Source organism: Macaca thibetana, chromosome 16 (assembly GCF_024542745.1).
Source record: "Macaca thibetana thibetana isolate TM-01 chromosome 16, ASM2454274v1, whole genome shotgun sequence".
Classification (NCBI taxonomy): Eukaryota; Metazoa; Chordata; class Mammalia; order Primates; family Cercopithecidae; genus Macaca; species Macaca thibetana.
This window is the reverse complement of record NC_065593.1, coordinates 29,039,199-29,061,017: the sequence shown is the minus strand read 5'-3', so window position 1 is coordinate 29,061,017 and position 21,819 is coordinate 29,039,199. Positions and strand designations below refer to the sequence as shown.

At 47.6% G+C, this 21,819-nt stretch overlaps 2 protein-coding genes across 2 annotated transcripts; one reads left to right on the top strand and one right to left on the bottom strand.

Moving 5' to 3' along the window:
* The first annotated feature begins 13,867 nt into the window (after positions 1 to 13,867).
* On the top strand, positions 13,868 to 16,726 carry CCL1 (C-C motif chemokine ligand 1). Its single transcript, XM_050763502.1, has 3 exons — positions 13,868 to 14,015; positions 15,204 to 15,315; positions 16,447 to 16,726. The coding sequence occupies exons 1-3, from the start codon at positions 13,940 to 13,942 to the stop codon at positions 16,547 to 16,549; spliced, it is 291 nt and encodes a 96-aa protein (XP_050619459.1). The 5' UTR covers positions 13,868 to 13,939; the 3' UTR covers positions 16,550 to 16,726.
* A 2,082-nt stretch (positions 16,727 to 18,808) lies between these two features.
* On the bottom strand, positions 18,809 to 21,000 carry CCL13 (C-C motif chemokine ligand 13). The gene is made up of 3 exons (XM_050765009.1): positions 20,836 to 21,000; positions 19,846 to 19,960; positions 18,809 to 19,405 (listed from the first exon to the last, which is right to left on the bottom strand). The coding sequence occupies exons 1-3, from the start codon at positions 20,909 to 20,911 to the stop codon at positions 19,300 to 19,302; spliced, it is 297 nt and encodes a 98-aa protein (XP_050620966.1). The 5' UTR covers positions 20,912 to 21,000; the 3' UTR covers positions 18,809 to 19,299.
* Positions 21,001 to 21,819: the final 819 nt, after the last annotated feature.

Here is a 21,819-nt window from a genome sequence, read left to right as displayed (position 1 = left end):
AAATGGCTCATGGAAAGGTCTCCTAAAGCCTGATGATGTCAAAGTACTTGAAACTACATCTAGAGGGAGAGCAAGACATGTCTCAAAATGAGTTGTGGATTTGGCTACTGACATTTCAAAAAGTGTTTTTGAGAGAGTTACATTGCTGAAAGTGCTGCCAGCCTAAATTAAAAAAGACGGATTTTTGAGGACATAAAATGATCTTGAGCGATAGTATTCTACAGGCAGGAAGCAGGCCAATGCGATTGATAAGAAAAATACAAATACCCAAAAGAAAAAGGGCAAAAACTAGGAATAGACATTTCACAGAAGAGGGAACACTTATGGCTGACAGATATAACTTTCTGATGACAGTGAATATTCCGACCAAGAAATTCCACTTTTCATATATACCTAACGGAAGTCTCACATATATAAAAATGGTCACGTATAAGAATATTCAGAACTATTTACAATGACAAAATTCTGGAAAAGACTCAAATGCCCATCAAAAGAGAGTGAATAGATAAACAATAGAATGCTTATCCAATGGAATATAATATGGTATTTAAAACAAATGAACTGCAGAGTAATGATACAGATGTCCTAGATATTAACAAAATACTATTCAACAAATAAGTCCCTATAAACAGTGTGATAAACAAACAGTGTGATACCCTTTTTATAAAGTAAAAATAACTAAGGTAAAATATATAGGTATACATTTTAGAAACACACGGCACACATTGGTCAAATTTATGGAAAAGAGAAAGTAAAGGGGGTTTGGGGTCTTGATTTCCTTAGGTTGGGGGAGTCAGGGAAAGCAGTATAGAGGGAAAATATGGTGGATGTAGCTTATTGTTAAGATCCTTCCTTTTATTTTGAACGGTGGTTTACACGGGTTTATGGATATATTAAAAATAACTAAAACTTCAAAAACTGATTTTTTTTTTTTTTAGAATTATAGCATATTAGCATTGAAAGGGTCCTAAGAAATTGATTAGTTCTACTCTCTTATTTTCCAAATGAGAACATTGAAGCCCAGTCTGGGAGAGTAGCTGGCCTGAGTACGCAGTCAGAGAGTGGCGGAGCCCATCCTGGAGACCGGCGAGATGAAACTGGTTTCTCTTGTCATCCTCTTATCTCTGTACTGGCACACCCGAGCCAAGGCTGCATCCTTCTTTCCCTTGGTCCCTCACATCTAACCCACCAGTCAGTCCTGCTCTACCTTTATGTCATACTTGGATCCATCCACTTTGCACTGACCCCGGGCTAGCCGGAGCCCTTGCCCTCCCTTGCCTGGCTCCCTGCTATTGCCTCCTGACTGGTTCTTATTGTCCTCAGAAAATCTGTTCTCCTCACAGCTGAGAGAGAAGTCTTACTAAAAAAAGAAGTCAGTTCCTATCCCTATCCCTGACTACATTTCATAATTGGCTTTCTAATACACAAACACTTTCTTTTCTTTTTTTTTTTTTTTTTTGAGACAGAGTCTTGCTCTGTCGCCCAGGTTGGAGTATAGCGGTGCCATCTCTGCTCACTGAAACCTTTGCCTCCTGGGTTCAAGTGATTCTCCTGCCCCAGTCTCCAGACTAGCTGGGACTACAGGCGAATGCCACCATGTCTGGCTAATTTTTATATTTTTAGTAGAGGCAGGGTTTTGCCATGTTGGCCAGGCTGGTCTTGAACTCCTGACCTCAAGCCATCTGCCTGCCTTGGCCTCTCATGTAAAGCCTGGAATTACAGGCATGAGCCACTATGCCCTGCCAAGATGGACTTTCTAATACACCATGGTCTACCAGGCTTTACATGAGTTGGTCCCTGGCCTTCCTCTCAGACTTCAACCTCAAAGGGGCTGGCTTGATAACACAGTCTTTACTAAGTGCGTCCCTTCCCTGTTTTGCTCCCCTACTCCCTTACTAATTTTCCCTGCACCTCCCCAGTCAACTGCCTTTACCTAAATCTTTGTCTTATTCAGAGGGTAGCATAAGCGAAGATGTATGAGGCCTCATGTTTGCAATTCTCTCTGCTTGGAATATTCACCTCTTCATTTTTCACATCTTCTTGTCATTCAGGTCTCAGTTCAAATGCAAACTCTATAATCCCTCCTCTAGTTATATCCTTTTGTTATGTTTCCTTCATCAACTTATCCTATTTGAAATTATCTTGTTCACATATTAGCTTGCATGAAAATGATGCCTTTCTCGCAAGGTGTCAGCTCTACAAAAACAAGTGTCTTGTGTGTCTCAGTTACCAGGACATAGAACAGTGCCCAGTACGGAGTAGGCATCCTTTAAATATTTGTTTACTTAATGAATGAGTGTTTCTTGCTGGGAGGGATGTCAAATACCGCATCAGGAGTAAGATTTACAGTAGCTGCTTGAGTATATGCATTTCTAATTGGCATAGCAATTGCCGGCATGTAAACGGATACTGCTTTTGTGTTTTTGAGTGGTTGATTCTCTTTAATGGGTTTAATCTGCTTCCAAGTACTTTAAAGTGCTCACAATTGCTCGGCTAATTACAAATCCTGATAAAAACCTCCATTAAAGCATATCTTCTAAGTACCTTCAACCCAATAATACTGTTAGAAAGAATTATATACGGTTGAAAGTAAGGGAACCACATTTACTTAATAATAGTCTTAAATTCATCTTGCCTTTCTGTTTATGTACCTGAATTAGTAAAGCCAGAAAGCATTCACCTGCTTACTTGTTTACACAGGGGAGATGTTGGCAGAGGGTTGCCCTGGGAAATACTTACGTGGATGCTAAAAAGAAATGCTCCTTTGCAGGGCTTTGAAAGACACCTATCTTATTGCATGGCTTTGACCCATCCCATGTTCACCTGGTATGGACCTGCTTCAGTGTGGGCCAAGCAGTCTTTGGGCTTGAAGGGCTGTAGTTGGGGAGATAAAACTATATATTAACAGAATCATGAGGAGTCTGATGTGTTCTCCAATAGGAGACTGCAAACCTATTGGGGAAAGAGAAGACACAGTGAACCATCACTAACTACCTATTAAACACTCAGCCCAATACTTTGCCCAGGGCATTTGGGTAGAAGGGTGTGTGTGTGCGTGTGTGTGTGTGTGTGTGATTAATTTGTATGAGCCTTGATTTCCTTATTTATAAGGTAGATTTATATTACTATTCCATACCTGGTTGTAAGGCTCAAAGTTACAAACGGATCTAAGGAGCTAAGGAAGCCACAAGTCACTGTGAACATACAAAGGACTATTATTATGACTGGTAGCCACTGATTTCTGCTTGGAGACTGTCTTGTCTGACATGGTACACGACTTTGTGGTAAGATTGTAACTGTTAGGCCCCGTGAAATGCCCTGGATACTATGGAAGAATGGAAAACTCAGTCCTTGCAGAATTGAGATGACATATTGTAGAAAAGGCAGGATTTTCAGATGCCTGGAAGCCTGTGCAGATGTGGAGAATGGCCGGAAGGCTGAGACAGCAGCCTAAGGAAGAGCTAAGCCAGGAAGTGAATGAAGGCTCAGGGGGGAATGTGTGCACGCATGTGTCGCCGCGTGCATGTAATAGCCTGAATAGATGTGGGTGTAAAGACTTAGGGTTTTTGCGTTTTGTTTTTGGCTCAGTTTGTTGAAACATGGAGTAGGCCAGGTGAAAGTCTCAGGTGCTGTGTAGATGTGGGCCAGCTCATTCGTTCATTTACATGTTATTCAGCATTCGCCAATGGTTATTACATCCATGCATTGTGTTAGGCAGGGAGCTCAGAGACTGGCTAAGACGGCAGGCATGGGAATGAATGAATTACATATAAAGCAATATGTATAACCACAGAGAGAGGAGCAAAGTGACTCAGAGAAGAGGGAGAGTTGGGAGGAGGTGGAGAAGGCCTCTGACAGAGGAGGCAATTGTGAACGAGGTGTTCTCAGAAGAGTGGAAGCTCATTAGCTGATAAAGAGAAGTTTATTCCCCCAGAGAGAGAGGAGAAGCATAGGCAAAGAGCAGGGTGTGTCAGGTGGAAGGCTGTGAAATTCAGCCTCGGGGACATCTTCTGTATATGACGTTATAGGTGGTACGGGTTGTGACCAGATTAGGAGGAACCTTGCAGGCTAAGCTAAAATGTTTGGACAGCATTCAGGGACAAGTCTGCTGAGGGGCAGTGTGGAGGACAGGTTCAGAACACGGGGTCTGGAGGCAGACAGCTTGTGTTTAAATATCACCTCCCTGATGACCAGTTAAGTAATCTCAGACAACTCTGGGCCTCAGTTTTCTCATCTGCAAAGTGGGGGATAATGATAACATCTACTTCCAGGGCTTTAGAAGATTTGACACGTTAACACATGTGAAGTGCTTAGAGAACTACCTAGCACATAGGAAGCAGTTAGTAAATATTAGCTATTAACTATCTTAATGCTACAGAGGTGTAGGGGAACGTCAAGATTAAGAAGTGGACAGAGGATGAGAAGCCCCTCACCAGTCTCAGAGTAACAGCTGTACAGGTTGAAGGAAAACCAGGAGGGTCATGAAAGCCATGGCGAGGGATGTTTCAGGAAGGAACAGTGAACAGATCAAGGGTGCTGAGAGGTCAGGCGAGATGACAGCCAGGGGGGCCTTGGATTTGCAACAGGCGGTTGACTGGTGACTCGGGTCATTGTAGTTTTGGTGATGTAGCAGGGGGCAGAGGCCAGTTTGCAACATGTTGAAAAAGTGAGAGGTGAGAAACTGGAGAGAGAGTGACATGAATTATTTCAATCGCTTGGCTGGGAAGGAAGGTGAGTGAGAGGCAGTCGTGGTAGAAGGATGGTAGTGTTGATAACCTTCTGCTCAGCCAAACACCCCTTCCATCCACTCATTGTCTTCTGTGAGGCTCACAACCTCTGGTCACCTAAGCTAGAAAAAGACTAAAATCCACCTCTTGTGGATGAGGACACTGATGTAGAAAGAGGCCAAGGGTGGGAGAGCCAGGACAAAAGTCAGGTCCCTATTTCCTTTTTCTTTCTCCAGTGCTATTTATGGCCATGTACAAGAGGGCCTAGGAGATGAGGTGTGGGGTGTTCAGAGCCATCTGCCTGCTTTGTCACAGTTGGATATCAGAGGACCCATTCATTGAAAGTGGCTAGAAGAGGTTTCAGAGGACACTGGTGACAGATTCCTTTAATTGAGGCTCTTACTTATTATGCAAGACACTGTGCTGGGCACCCAACACACCCCATTACTGAATCACGCCATATCTGGGTGGTATGAGGAGTCTTTAGTTGAGATTAGTTCTGGCTGGAAACAGTGGCCGAGAAGGAATCCAGATCAGCAGAATGAATGCCTTCATGTTCTTCATATCTGCCCCTTCTCCACAATCCCTTGTGCACCACCTTAGATCTGACAGCAACTCTGGCCTTTGATTGTGCTGGGGAGCAGGGGAGAGTAGCTGGGGGTGCTGTATGACTTGAGGGTTGATGTGCCACTTGGAGCTATTTTAGGGGGAAGTGAAATGCATCTTTCTGCCTCGTTTAGGATGTATCTTTATGTCAAGGACTTTAACAGGCCAGTAAAACCATAACAGTAGGATTCTGGAAAGTTCTGCAAGCCAGGGCAGAGGGGACTCCAGAGAGTAACGCAATAGACACCTGCCTGGTTTCATGGCATCTTACTTGTGCTGTCTTGAAATTCTTAGTTTTTGAAGAAGAGAGTCATCATTTTCATTTTGCACTGAACCATGTAAACTATGTCACCTGTCTTGGCTAGGGTCATAGGGTGAGTGGGACACAGACTGCAGAGTCTAGTTGCATCTGGCAGGCAGCAGTCCTGACTTCAGGTGCTCCCTTGTAAACTTGGCTCCTGAAACTCACGCTCTTACAAGGAAGCAATGCTAGCCAGTCACAGCTGAGAAACAGGACCTGACTGACTTAGAATCAGCTCTTGAGAGCAGCTATAAAGATGCCTCAGGCAAACCAAGCAGGGAGGGAGGAAACACAGAACACAGAGAAATCACGACCTCTGAGCCAGGCTCTGTGTTAGAAGCCTTTGCAGGTAGTTCCATATTTAGTCCTTACGACATTCCTGAGACAGAGGCATTGTTAACCCAGTTTAACAGATGATGACTCAGAAGTTTAGGATGATGAGCAGAATTGACCAGGTACCAGTGAGTGGCAACCTGGATTAAAATGTAGATGTCTGGATAGCACGCCCTCAGAGGATGGAGGAGAAGGCCAGGAGGGCAGGTGCTGGACAGCGTGCCTGAGGCTCAGCTTTGGTTGCTGAGGGTGAGCAGTTTGAGCTTACTGCGGGATCTGTGGTCAGTTGAGTTCACTCCAGAGCCCAGGAGGCCAGACCAGGTGACGGGGGTTTCTTATGAAGTGGGCCAGGCCTGAGAGACATGGACAGCTGGAATCCCAGGGATGTGGGCTTACGATGCATTGGGAAATGGGCTGTGGGCCATGGGATGTCCCAGGCGGTTCCACCTGCCACCCCAGAAAGTGAAGGACTCCTTGAGGGACTTTCCCAGTAGTTTGTGGGTGTGTCACCTCAATGATGGGTGGCCTTGTTGGTTTTAGTGGGCATATTTTGAAGTCATTGCTGCCACTTCCTGCCACTGCATCCTTGCTCTGTGGGGTGAAAATGCAGGGGCTTTCCCCCCTCCACTCCCTGCAAAGGCACTGTGTTCTGGCCTCCAGGTGGGCTGGGGGAATCCTGCCGAACTTCAGCATCCTCACCTTCTCTCTGTCCACAGCGAGCCCTCCAGATAGCAGCACATGGCCAGCAAATCACAAGAGAAAGAGCCTGGCCTGGGAATTAAGAGGCAGGACTGTCTCCAGGGCCCTGTTACCAAGTCCCGACATGACGATTTGCTTTTTCTTTCTCAGCCTCAAGCTACTTATCAGTAATATGACCTGGTCTACCCCAGGTCTTCCTAAGGGCTGTTCCTGCTCTATGGGAGTGGGGACCAGGAGGGAGAAGATGGAAGGGCACGTTCATCTAGTGTACCCCGGAGCACCAAGCTGTGCATGGCTTATGCCTGACCCCAGGGACCCCTTGGATACTCACAGAGACATTGCAAGGTGAATATTTTTGATACAGCATCAAATATCTCAAGAACCACGATGCGGAGTTCACAACACATTCTAAGTTTAAAGTGCTTGCTAAGTGTCAGATGGAAGGATTGCAAGTGTGGTTCTTAGAGTGGGTGAGGGACCTAAATACCTCAAAGGCCAGGTTCAGTCCCATTAGGTTTCACTGCCTTTGAGCCTCGTCAGAAGGGGAAGGGGCATTTCTGGTAACCTCCCGAGCAGGCCCCCTCCGCGTGACTGTTTGCTGTTAACAGGCCAGATCCGACTGCCGGTCCCAGCAGGGATGGGCAAGGGTGACGCTTTGAGCGTGACTGGTGGGCAGGAGTCTGCCCTTGCTTGGAGATCCTGAGAGTCAGTAAATGCCAGGCTAGAGAGAGTCCCAGTGGCCATCCAGGTTAGGGGCTTTTGACAAGGTAGAGAAATGGTAGGATTGGATTACATGAGAAGCGTTTTCATTTGGAAAAGTCTGCCCTGCATTTAGAATATGGGGATCTAGAGCAGACAAGCATGTGTCTTTTTGACCAAAGCTTCCCGAATGATCCATATAAGAATCCCATTTCAAGGACAAGAGTTGCTGAATTAGGCCAACCTTCCCACTTTTGGGGTGAGGAAATTGAGGCTCAGACAGAGGAACTTGCCCAAATCCAACAGAGAGCAGGTGGCAGAGCCAGCTCATACCCTGATTTTCACATGCTCCCATATGCAACCTCGACCCTCCTCATCTCTCACCAGAGCTCTTTCCCAGCCTCCCCAACCTGGTTGCCTCCTTTCAATATGTTCTAGCCTTTGGCACCAGCCCTCAGCCCTCACCACAAATTGGGCCACCTGTCCTGAGCAAAAGATTAGCTCAGGCCCTCTATTGCCAACAGGATCAAGACAAAGCTCAGTAAACAGGATCTTGCACAACTGGGCCCAGCCCTCCTCACCCTTCATTTCTAGCCACCCCTTGCCATGCAGCCTCACACACCCCCAAGCTCTGAAGACAGCAGCCTACACATTTTCATATAGTGATGTCACTGTTCCCATTTTCCCAGAGAAATATGTCAGGCACTATTCTAAGTACTTTATATTTAATTTTCACAACAAGCCTATAAGCAGATGCTATTATTATCTCTGTTTATAGATGAGGTTCAGTGGTTAAGTAACTCAAAGAAGTTATGCAAATAGTGTTCAGGGAAGCTGGGACTAGGCAACAGGGCATTCTGGCTTCAGACCCCACCCTCGTAACCCCTGCTCACCATGCTGGCCCCTGTTTCTTCTCCCCGCCCGACAAATCCTGCCTTTATCCTTGTAGGCCCAGCTGAAAGATGCTTGCTTGCTTGCTTGCTTGCTGAATGAATGAATGAATGAATGAATGAATGAATACACTGTTGAACTGCAACCTGTCACTGTGTCAAATGGTGCCCATTAGCACAAATGGCAATTGCAGTCTTCTACTACACAGTGTGGTATAACCAAGCATAGGATTTGGGCCAGAGCTTGTTATCCTGATTCCAATCCAGGCAACCTGTGTGAACTCCTGTCTGTCTACTAACCTCCAGGGTCTTCATTTCTCCTCTGTGACATGAGCTCAGCCATAGTGATGTTAAAATCTCTCCTTCTGTCTTCTCCTGCTAATAGTTACTGCACAGAGTGCGGTGTTAAACGCTGCAGCATGAAATGCTGACGGTGGCAGAGAGACTCCTGCTCTCTGGAAACTTCTAGAGAGGAAGGAGTGTGAACCACCAGGAAATTACACTAGCGTGAGGTACCTGCTGTGAGGAGTGGGCTGGGTTCACTCGGGGAGCTCCGCGTTGGACAGCCTGCAAGAAGTTAGGCACATAAAGCAGGAAAGAGTACTCCAGGCAGAAGGCGCAGTAAATCCCAGTGTATGTGCAGACAGCAAGTGGGACTCTGTTGCTGCAAGTCTGCTGACTGTGCTGTGCAGGGCCCTCTGAGACCAACCAAGACAGTTGCATGTCACCCTGAGCATGGTGGACCATGTTGGTGTCGGAGTCAGCAGCACATTGAAAAGCTGGGTGCCTGTGACATCCTTTGGGGCATCCCTTGGTTTTTCTGTTGCTATGAGGGGTTCTCCATGCCTCCTTCATGTTGTTTCTGAGATGTAAATAGCAGAGGGCTCCTTTAAAAAAAAAGTGCTAAATGTCAGGGGAAAAATAGGGGGAAAGGGAATGTGGGCAGTGTGTAATGAGGTGCTGGAAAACATGAGAAAGGGCTTTGAATCCCGAGGTGTTTGGGTGCTCAGGTCCTTGCTGTGGATTTGAACTTGTGCTTGCAGGAGGTAGGGGGTCTGGTGCAGACTTGAAGACCCAAGAGGACACCCTGCTTAGGTGGGCAATGACACAAGCCTTGGTGTGAGTGTCAAGCAGCACCAGATGAGAAGGGAAAGAGACCAGGAAATGGGCCCCAGTGGGAGAGAGGGTGGCACTGCCTGGATTCATGCGCTGATGCTGAGAGTGGTCCAGGATGGAGGGGAAAAGGACACAGTTTCATTGAGCATCTACTATGTGTCTGGCCCTGTGGTGAGCATTTCTGCACACTCTGCAGCTCACAGGACATTGTCTGTCTCCTTGAAGCACTAACCTCGACTTAGCACAATTCCCAATACCAGGGCCTGTATTGTTTGTCTTGTCCCATTGTGGTATCCCCCGTGTCTGGTACATATTAGGTGCTCCATGATGATTTTGAATGATCCAACTTTTTATTTTCCTCTCCCTTCCCTCCTCTTAAATCTCACTCGATCCTTCGGATAACCTCAAATAAATGTGTTTGAGGTTTGGGAAGTTTGTTTATTTATTTTCATTATTTTATTTTATTGAGACTGGACTGTTATTCTGTTGCCCAAGCTGGAGTGCAGTGGTGTGATCTTGGCTCACTGCAACCTCGGCCTCCAGGGGTCAAGCGATTCTCCTGCCTCAACCTGGAGAGTTTATCTTAAAAACAATGAGGAGAGCTGTGCCAAGTCCGGTTAGCTGTGGAGCTTACAATGAGAGAGCAAAGGCTCAGAAAGTGTAAATTACTTGCCTAGGGTCAGGTGGTGGAGCTGAGATCTGACCCAGTTGTGTCTGACCATCCTGCATTTCCTCTATAGCTTGCTTCCTCCCTAAGTGAGGGAACCCAGAAGACTTGACCCCAGAGCTGGACAAAGCAAGACCAGTATTTCTGTGCTTGTGTGATGCACAGAGTGCGGTGTTAAATGCTGCAGCATGAAATGCTGACGGTGGCAGAGAGACTCCTGCTCTCTGGAAACTTCTAGAGAGGAAGGAGTGTGAACCACCAGGAAATTACACTAGCATGAGGTACCTGCTGTGAGGAGTGGGCTGGGTAAATGACTTCTCCCTTGTTGGTTTCTGTGCCCTGATCTGCAAGGATCAGGCTGAACTGTAACTGCAAGACGAGCAGGCAGGGCCAAGCCCCAGGCCACTCGGGCCATCCAGGAGGAGGAAAGGGGGCTGGAACACTCCTGGACACCTTTGGACTCCACTGGGCGCTGCTGGAAGAGATGTCTTAAGAGGCAGCTGCGTGGGCCGAACTCTATCTGGTCTCTACCTATCCTCTTTTATTTGGTACTTATTTCGTAAAAGATGACTAAGAAAACCTATCTCCAGGCAGTTCTGATTTTCAAATTTCTAACGAAGAAATGTGTTCGTATGAATAACTTGTTCAGTGTTTATTCTGAGAGCATCTCTTATACATCAGTCCATCCTATGCCATCTGTCCCAGCTTGCTCAGTTACACAACTATTTAATTGAGTTATTACTTGGTCCTAGTCTTTGTGCTAGAGCCTAGAGGAGTCTGTGCCCTTGGCAGTCACGTTGGGGTGGAAGAGACACCCATGAGAAACATTACGCTCCTGTGTGATAAGAGCCTCCAGCCAGTTCCTTCCATGTGCTGAGGGAGCCTGGAAAGGAAAAGCATGACTAAATCTTGCTGTTCTCTTTTTGCCTGTGCAGGTCTGACTGTGGCCACAGTGAGGCGGGGGGAGGGGAAGCGAGTGGTGGAGAGGGCAGCCCTGTTTCCCTTCTTGATTGGGCTGGCCAGCAACCCCAGGAGGAGGGGAAGAGCAAAGAATTTCCAAGGTGGCCACATTTTCCCCTTTCTGTTTCCTGCATCTAAAGGACCTGCAGTTACATTAGGCTGATTGACCACCCGCTTGTGTCTTCTCTCTCTCCTGACACCCTATGGTAAAGGCAGAAAAAAGTATTCATCTCTTGTAGAAAGACCATTCGACCCAGCAATCCCACTCCTGGGTATATACTCAAAGGAATATAAATCATTCTATTATAAAGATACAGGCACATGCACCTTCACAATAGCAAAGACATGGAATTAACCCGAATGTCCATCAATGATAGACTGGATAAAGAAAATGGTACACCCTGCACATGTGCCCCGGAACTTAAATTAAAAGTGGAAAGAAAAAGATGGATGCATAGTGCATAGCAGGATGAATAGCACATAGTATTTATTCATCTCTAACGACAAAGAGAATAGGATAGAGACAACAGTAGTTTGTGGTTTCAACCGCTTTTCAGGTGGCAGGAAGCAGTGGAAAGGATAAATGGTACTTGGTTGGTCTGAGCAGAGGAAGTTAGTTGTGGACCGTGCAAAAAGTGTATTCTCAGAGGCAGTTGCACATGAAGATGAAAAGACCAGGGCTCAAGTTCCATTGTCCCTGAGGTCAGCATGACTTTGGACAAGTTACTTTCCTCTCGTTTCATCATAATATGAAGTGATCATATGAGATATGTGATTCTTATCTTTTGGTGTCTGAGAAAATTACCTGGAAATTTTTTCTTTCCAACATGTACAGACACACGTGTTCTGATTCTGATTCTGAAATGGGACTAAAATATTCAGATTTGTGCAAAAGCTCTCCCAGAAAACTTTAAGAGCCATTGTTGTAGATAGTCTGAAAGAGCCCTTTCAACTTGGACATTCCCATGTTTGGAGGGTGGACTAAAGGAAAGTGTTGCAGGAATTATATGGCGATCCAGCCATGAGGGTTCTCACAAGAGGCTGAGATCCTATTTGCTAGATATGACAGAAGTGCCTTTGTGGAGACAATGATATTTGCAATGGGTAGGATGTTCACAGAGGGAGATAGAGAGGTGGGCTCTGCAGGTGGAGGTTACAGCAGGAGCAAAATCCCAGAGATAGTACAGCAAGTGGCAGTTATTTGCAGTCAGGAATTGCAGTTAACCGAATGTGCTGGCATCCACTGAGGCATACAGAGAGTGTGGAGCCACTGCGGGTTTTTAGCTGAAGAGTGCACAATCAGAGTAGATCAGTCTAGCCGTCACTCTATATGATGCACATAGGCCTCATGATTTCAATGCCTAGATTTGGCTCAGCTACTTTTTCTTGAGCACCTACTATGTGTTCTTTATTCCAAGCACTGCATACATCTTCATGACCCAGTCTTCTCTGTAATGTACATCCACATCTCTCTGCAACCACTCTCTCACTCCTGTCACTCTCCTTGGACCCTACACTTCTGCTTTTCCTGATGATTTGAAATGAAGTGTGCTCCCTTATGCCTTGTTGTCCTTGTACAAAACCATGCCTCTACTTGGCATTCCCCTCTCCACATCAGTACACAGGAGATGTTGCTTAAAGAACATTCTCCTGGCTGGGGTGGTGGCTCACACCTGTAATCCCAGCGCTTTGGGAGGCTGAAGCAGAAGGATTGCTTGAACCTAGGAGTTCAAGACCAGCCTGGGGAACACAATGAGACTCCATCTCTATGCAAATACAAAATTAAGAAAAGAATTATCTGGGCGAGGTAGTGCACACCTATAGTTCCACCTACTTGTGAGGCTGAGGCAGGAGGATCGCTTGAGCCCAGAAGTTTGAGGCTGCAGTGAGTTTGCGCCACTGCACTCCAGCCTGGGCAACAGAATGAGACTCTAGAAAAAAAAAAAAGGGAAAATTCCTTGGCTGAGGCGGGAGGATCGCTTGAGCCCAGGAGTTTGAGGCTGCAGTGTGTTTGAACCACTGCACTCCAGCCTGGGCGACAGAGTGGGACTCTAGAAAAAAAACAAAAAGGGAAAATTTCCCTGGCAGGACTCTCAGATGCCGGTGAGCAGCTCTCAGTCCTCTCTGTAACCCCGATATAACGCATCTATCTCTGTGCTTACACTGGGTGCCTTTCACTTGTTTATCTGTGAGTTGAAGAGAAGTGGCTCGAGGTCAGGCAGTGCTCCTCATTGATAACTGCCTTCCCTGGGGCTAACCAAGGACTTAGAACAGAATAAGCTGTTGAAAAGTGTTGAGGATTGGAAAAAAAAAACAGAAAAAAAGAGAAATGGCCAATATCTAGGCCAGTCACTTGACATAGAGAATGTTATTTAATTCTTATCGCACATCCTTGAGACATGCATTGCTATTTGCATTTTGTGTGAATATGCATTTTGGTAAGTTTATGTAATCCCTCCTCTGCAGAACTGGGATTCAAATGCAGGTGTATCTCTGCTCAGGTCCCAACTCTTCTACCCTGAAGCAGCAGTACATGCCTGGATGGAATGACGTAGGGTTGGATAAGCCACACACAGGCCACTTCCTCTCACTTACTTTTCTTTGCTTCCCACTCAACCAGGGCAGTTCCCACGCACTTTTTCAAGATTCTTATCTGCTCCCACACTTGGGGAAGTTCCCAATGCAACCTATCAATCCATCACCACAAATAACACCCAGGAGAGGTGGGGAAAGGAGTTTACCACATGGTCACTGGGTGTGAGCAACTGTTCCCTGTCCCTATGGCTTCCCACTTGTGGCTCCCACCATGGCCTGGAGTTTTGGGTGGAGTTTTTTCAAGCAATAAAAGCCCTCGGCATCTCAGGATGGCACAGTGGTGAGGTCTTAGCTTCACCAGGCTCATCAAAGCTGCTCCAGGAAGGCCAGAGCCGGACCAGAAGACATGCAGATCATCACCACGGCCCTGGTGTGCTTGCTGCTAGCTGGGATGTGGCCGCAAGACGTGGACAGCAAGAGCAGTGAGTGTGGCAGGCATCCCTTTGTGTCTCTCTAGGGAGGGCAGAAACATGGTCAGCAACTCTGGGGTTGGAGCAGGCCTCCTTGAACTCATCAACTCAGTCTCCCCTCTTCCTATCTAAAGAGGAGGAATGGTGAACTTGAACGGGCTGGGGGTGAGAGCCAGTAGGAGAACCATGAGTTGGGGCAAACACAGAGAACTGAACTGCCAGCTTCAGTACAAGGAGGCTCTGCTTCATCCAGACCCAAGGGAGGGAGCCTGTGAGGTTACTTGGTTAAAGCGGGGAGGCCCGAGGTCCAGGGGAGGGCCTGGGTGTAGCTTCCACAGCGTGACAGACACAAAGCAGAGTCTGAAGGCAAGACTGGGCTCTAACAGTTGGCTACTCTTGGGCAAGTCACTTTAGCTCTCAAACTCTGCTTTCTCTGTCAGTGAAATGGAGTTGATTATGTCCGCTCTCCAAGGCTGTTTGGAGAGTAGCAACCTAGTAAGAGGCATGAAAGGGATTGCAAACAGAAAAACTAGGAGGAAGAAGCTGGGGTTGGAATGCAGGTCTCTTGCGGGGTGTGGTGTGGGAGGAGAATGCACAAATGAACAGAGTGGGGGTTGGGGGCTGGGAAAGAGCCGAGGACCAGGGCAGGAGGGGATTCAAGAGATTGAGTAGGGCAGCTAGCTAGTTCCTGGGAGCTCTTCCCTTGTCATCTCATCAGCTTGGAGTCCTCAAACGATTCCTAATCTTCCCCAGATCAGGTCTGTGAACTGTGGACCACCGTGTCCTGCATCAGACTGACCAGGTCCCCAGGGTGTGGGGCCCAGGACCCTTGGACATGAGTACTGGGGTAGAACCATGCATATGTGGTGAAATACCAAAACCGGATGAGCCTTTAGAAACCAGGCTCCAAACAGTCTTATTTTACAGATGGGAAGTCTAGGGCTGCAGTGAAGGCACATCTTCCTCAAGGCCATTCAGCTGGGGTGCGGGGAGCTCTGATCTGAACCCCAATCTTCTGACTCTTTACCTAGCCCCAGAACGAGGTGGCTGATGAGACAGAGCCATGCCGGCACCCTCCGGATGTGGTCCCCAAACCAGGGCTTGTCCTGGGAGGTGTTTTTTTTCTTGTTTTTTAAAAAGTGTGCTACAGGTGAGAGTTTGAGAAATGGATACAAACCATCATTTGTGTTCCTCTTCCAGTGCAGGTACCCTTCTCCAGATGTTGCTTCTCATTTGTGGAGAAAGAGATTTCCCTGCGGGCAATCCAGTGTTACAGAAATACCAGCTCCAGCTGCTCCAATGAGGGCTTAATGTAAGTGATCACCTGCTCAATCTCTCCCTAGAGAACAGAACCCCGCCAGCCTGGAATTAGAAGAGTAGACACTAGATGACAGTATTTTACCAGAATAAAGTTTCTAAACCCAGAGTTGCCAGCATCTGGGTGCAAACCGTGCTTGGGCGCTAGAGGGAGCACGGAGCTTCCTAGCAGGTGTGAGGAAGGACGCATCTGTGCTCCTGCAGTGACGTGTGTTTCCTGAAACTCCAAGGTGCCAAGTATTACATCCCAGCATTATGCGCTAAGAGGAAGGAATTGTTTAACAAAAGCACAAGGGGTTATTGTGCACTGGAAAGAGCAAGGGAACCAGGATTAGTTCCTGCCTCTAGATTTGGAACCCATAGTCTTGGGTGACCGTGGACAGGTAACTCCTTTGTACCTAATTATCTGCGTATCCTTCTGTATTCCTTATCCGTGAAGGGGCATAAACATAGCTGCATCACAGGGTCTTTACAAACTTAACTGGGGTAGCTTTCACATACCAGTCAGTATTTTAAGTCTTTTTTGTGTATATTCTCTCTGTCGATCCTCTTGGGGTACATATTTTTGTTATCATGAAAAGTGAGGTTCAGGAAGGTAGAGATATTTGTCTAAGATCAACCAGATAGTAAGAGACAGAATTGGTCTATAGATTGGACAATAGTCCAGTTTAGGAAGTAGACAGATCAGAAGAGAAAAATACACACACACACACACACACACACACACACACACACACACGCACCAACACACGAGTCCAACGCAACAAGTAAGGCCCCAGATGGACACAGAAACATTAAAGTTGAAGCAGAGAGCTATTCTAGGATGGGAATTTCTCATCCCACCTAATCATCAGAAAGTTTTCAGGCTCTTCAGCCCCACCCTGATACACCAAATTGAAACCAGGAGAGGGGTCCAGGAAGCTCAATTCATAAGCTCCTGGTGCTTTGGCCGTTCCCCACCGTGCAAACCACACATCCTGTACAGCAACTTCATTTACAGAGGGGAGCCCAAGGCCCAGCAAGAGCAGCTTAGGGGACCTGGCAGCTGGAGGAGGCGGGGCTTGTGTGGTGCTCACCCAGTGGTGGCTTGGGTGGTTCAGCCTTCTCTCTTATTCTCTGTTCACAGATTCAAGCTGAAGAGAGGCAACGAGGCCTGTGCCTTGAAGCAGGCTAGATGGGTTCAGAATCACATTAAAAAGCTGAGCCACTGCCTGCCAAAAAGAAAATGAGCAGATTTCTTTCCATTATGGGCTCTGGAAACCATGTAGCTTCACCTGTCCCAGAAACCCCCAGTCCTATACCATTCCTTCTGCCCCGCTTTTGCTGGGTCACAGAGGATCTGCTTGGTCTTGATAAGCTATGTTGTTGCACTTTCTACATTTAAATTATAGAATGATCAACCCCCAGCCCTCTGTGTCTCTTGGATTTCAGAGTGAAAACTTGATTGGCGTTGAGAGGTGGAAGCCAGGGGCAGAAGGATGGGGCAGGAGGAGGGAGACATGTTGTACCTGGTGCCAGAGGAACTGAGCTAATAAGTGACTCAGTACCTCTCAGTGACTGCCTTTGTCCTGGGGGGTAAGCTTTGACTCGGGGTGGTGGTGCAGATTCTCTGCCTCTAGATTTGGCTGCCAAGAGGGGTACAGTGGAACAGAAAGTTGGGGTTCACAGCTGGGTCCACATTTGGGTGCAAGACCCTTCTCCGTAAGAAGAGAAAAATACACACACACACGTACACACACACACACAGGCGCACACACACACACATGCACCAACACACGAGTCCAACACAACAAGTAAGGCACTTCTCCCTAAGAAGAGAAAAATACACACACACACCCACACACACACACACACAGGTGCGCGCGCACACACACACACGCACCAACACATGAGTTCAACACAACAGGTAAGGTCCCAGATAGACATAGAAACATTTCTCTGCCCAGCGGCCTCGGGGGGTGATGTTATCACCAAATCACAGCTGCCCTAGCTGGAGGGGATCATGTGAGGTTGTCTGCCTGTAAAATGTTGCTAAACCCACTTTACAGATGAGGTGACTGAGTGCTAAAGAGAGATGCAGCAATTCAGGGGCAGATCTGGTGTTAGAGCCCAGGGCCGTTGCCTCCCAGGATAACTCCTCCAGGTGTCCCAAATTGCCAAGTGTACTGCCTGACGCAGCGTGGTACCAGATCTGGGGGACAGGCCCTGCTGTTGTCAGCAGTGCCCATCTCTCCTTGAGGAAGATCTCGGTGGGTGTCCAGGCATGGGTGGGTTCCGGGTCTGATTGAAATGCCCACCCAGCTTATCTGGAGGGGTGAGGCTGTCTTGGGAAGAGCAGGAGAACCCTCGGTGGACATATAGGAAGAGGAGGCCCGATGCCTTAAAAGGGACATTCACAAGCTCCAATTTGTACAATGTGTGATTCAAAGAAGAATAGCCAAGGAAGAAAGTATTTCTAGGTCTTGGGGTTGGCACACCTTTACCTTTAAAGGTCACTTTTAGAGGACAAAGGTCTCATGCTGTGTTTCCCTCATTCCCCATTCAACACGTCACACATCTGGCCCAGTCTTCTTAATCTGTTTCCTCCCCTCCACCCCCATGACTGCCCTTCCTCAGCCCTTATGACTGCCCCCCATCACACATCTGGCCGTCTTCTTTATCTGCCTCCTCTCTTCCACCCCCATGACTGCCCTTCAGCCCCTATTTTCTCTTGCAGTAGGCTGTTTTCAGCCCTCCCTTCTCAACTCCATCTTATCCACAGCCAAAAGCTACTCTTCTTGGCATCCGTTCTTCCCTCTGGATAACTCAAAAACCTTCACACCTTCCTCCTGCCTTCAGAACTGAGTCTAAATTCCCCACCCTGATATTCTAATTCCTCTAGAACCTGCCCTCAACTTTCCTTTCTACATGTCTCCAACTTTTACACTCTGGAAACCCAAATCTGACCGTTTGGGGATATTCCTCCCAGGCCCTCTCCCCACATTGCCCTCTTGGACCTCCCCTAAAAGAATCTTTGCTATGACCACACTTTCCCATCCTCTAAGGTCTGTTCGGCCCAAGTGCCCTCTTCCCTACCAAGCCTGAGGCTCACTAGGACTTGGTCATCTGGTTTCCCTCTGGGTGTCAGGTGCACATGAAGTCTGAATCACTTGGTGCTTCGAGTGGGGAGGCATAGATTGGGGTGGGAGACTAGAGGGGGAGGGAGGGGTTTACTTTTGGCAGGAGTATGATTTTAAAGAAAGAAATGAACTGAATATGAAACTGATGAGTTGCGAGCCAGGAGCACCCATGCTGAGGACTGGAGCCATTGTTCCAGAACAGCCTGGGTTGGTGAGGCAGGCTCTCCCTGAAACTCAGATGAGCCAGGCTAGCCTCACGGCCAGGGCCTGTGTACATCCGCCATCCACTGGCATGCTCTGTCATCCACCCACACCTCCTAGAGCTCCTACTGGTTGGAAGTCACTTCTGAAGAAAACACCACTGTGTAAGAGATTTTAAATAAAGTGTATTTTCTGTAAAATGTCAGCAGTCCTACCATTGCATTCATCTTTCCACAATAACATATTTAGCAACGCCTCACATTCACCTCCCTACATTGGGAGGATGCATCGCCTCCCTACATTGCAGCATCCCTTCATGTCCAGGACTCCCACAGGCACGCTCTCAACCTCTGGGAGCCAAAGAGAAACCCACTGCTAGCAGCTCACAGTGGAAGGGAAGGGGGCTTACAGACAGCAACCAACTTGCTCAACGCCTTGCTTTAAAAAAGATCACCAATACTCAAATAAACTCCAAACCAGCAACAAGTCATATAATAGCCAATATTACTTAACACGTAGTACATTTTGAATCACAAAACAGAATGCATCCGATTTGAAAATTATGGTAGAAATATTCCAAAGTATAGAAGAGGAGGCCGGAGGAGAATGGAAAAGTCATTTCACATACTCCCGCTTGATTTCAGTGGGGGTAGCAGAGTTCAAGTCTTCAGCGTGTGAGCTTTCTGGCCCAGGTGCTTCATACAATTCTGGACCCACTTCTCCTTTGGGTCAGCACACATCTCCTTGCCCAGTTTGGTTCTGAAGCTGTGGAGGAAGGAAAGCTGGGGCAGTTAGATGGAACCCTTTGAGGGTTTACCTAGGAGATGACACACTGGGCTCTAAACCTGCCTGACCCACCTGCTACAGGTGAAGAGGCACCCCTGCGGGACAGGAAGTAGGAGGTGTGTGGACAGAAGGGGTCTCTGGAGGCAACCAGTGCTCTTGCTGCCCCTGGGAAACTGATCTTGGCATCTGCTAAAGAGTGTGGCCTGGTGCCCATCCAGCAAGCAGGGCATGGGAAATTATAGGCTGTCTTCGGGCCTGTTGTGCGGCCAAAATAGGAGGATTTGCATCACATAGTCTGGTTAGATCTCATCCTGAGTAAGATTCCAGGTCAGTCTGATATCTGTCTCCTGGGGCAGAATTTTGGACTGGGGAATGTGGGGTTGGGGAGGAGCCAGGTGAGCAGGGACTTTTCTACCTACATGACAGCCTTCTGGGGACACCGGCTGGTGGTGATCCGATAGCTCTTCAACCTCTGCAAGGAGATCTTCTTACTGCTAAATGTGAAGCAGCAAGTGGATGGGACGTTGAGTGCATCTAGAAATAGTTACAAATAAAAAGCTTTGAGAATATTTTAGGCTTTTCTCAGCTTGAATACAGCAGGGAGCATCTGTATGGGATGCAAAGTAAAGAGGAAGAAGTAGATCTTATCCACCTCCAAGCCCAGCGCTCCCGCCCTAGACCCCGAGGTGAGGTGGGACCTGTGACATGGGCCTCAGGATCTCAAAGGCTCAGCTGCATGGTGAGGACATGTCACTGCCATCTAGGGGGAGGCCACGGGCAAGGCCAGTGGGAAAGGTACTGGGTGTGGTCCCAGATGTGCAGAGTTTGGGAAAATCAGATGAGGTCAAAGAAAAGGCCCTAAATTTGGAGTCAGAAGCTTAGGTTTCATTCTTGCTCTGGGATAACCTGGAGGTGGGCGGGTAGGGTCCCTTCTGTCTCCAACATGGGCTTCAGCTTTCTATCTTTAAAATTAGATGTTAAAGTGAACCTGAGGAGCCTTACTATTCTGGTGGGCTTAGAAGTGGGGCACTTGGCTGGGCATGGCTGCTCACGCCTGTAATCCCAGCACTTTGGGAGGCCGAGACGGGAGGATCACTTGAGGTCAAGAGTTTGAGACCAGCCTGGCCCACATAATGAAACCCCTTCTCTACTAAAAATACAAAAATTAGCTGCACGTGGTAGCGGGTGCCTGTAATCCCAGCTACTCAGAAGGCTGAGGCAAGAGAATCGCTTGAACCTGGGAAGCGAAGGTTGCAGTGAGCCAAGATCTCACCCATGCACTCCAGCCTGGGCAACAGAATGAGACTCGATCTAAAAAAAAAAAAAAAGTGGGAGCACTTGGGCTTAGGTCTTCCTTGAAGAGAGAAACAGAGGGAAAGAGAGGGAGAGGGGAGGTGATGGTGACTTACCTGGCTGAGCAAGTCCCTGGGGATTGAAAGCTGCTGTTATAAGCAGCAGGCACAGAAGCGCTGCAGAGACTTTCATGTTGAAGGGTAAGAGATGGAGATTTCACAATGTTTCTTTGCCTCTCTGCTCCTCTGGCTGTTCTGCCTGCCTTTTATAGGGAGTGGGGAGGCTTGGAGCTCTCAGAGGACCTTGGCCTGAGTAGGGTGTTGACCAAGTCATGATGAAGGGGGATCCTGAATCTGCTGAGCTGGAGCTGGGCACCAAAAACTTTTTTAGGAAATGCAAGAGGGAAGCTGAGGGCTGAAGCAGCATGGCATGGCTTCCTTCTGGCTGCCCAGGCCACAAGGAGCCAGAGAGGAAAAAGGGACACAGATGTGCCCCAGCCACTCACCATGGGAAGCCATCCAAGGAGCTGTTTTCTGCTTACTTTCTCTAGCAGAAAAAAGAAAAACAATGAAAATTAACTCCTGTAGAGAAAAGAGTGCTATGCTAAGGACTCTGTTCATGTTATATATTTAGTTTGAGGAGGTACGTACCATTATGATCATGCCCATTTCATAGATGAGGAAATGGATGCAAAGAGATTAAATAACTTGACCAAAGTCTTCTGGGAAATGAGTAGGAAAGCTAGAAGAGAAAGCTAGTCTGCTTATATTTTATCACCAAGGTAGTTTCAAACTTTCGTTTAGCTGCAGAAGTCTTTTTCCAAGTCAACTTTTATGTGGAAGTCTAATATCTGAAACAGATTAAGTCAGTTTCTGATGACAGGGGCTCCTTACATTCCATAATATGACCCCTTCTGCCCCTCAGGCCCAGAGGGACATGGTTCAAACACCTCTGACTGATGCGAGCCCCCTGTTTCCAGGAAGGACCATTGAGTTTCTGGAGCTGTTGATGGGAGGGTTGGGGTGGTCCTCAGAGCAAAGAAGTGAGGTGTTTGGCCCATTCCTGGGCTCTTCCTGCGAGGGGCACATACTTGGGAGCTG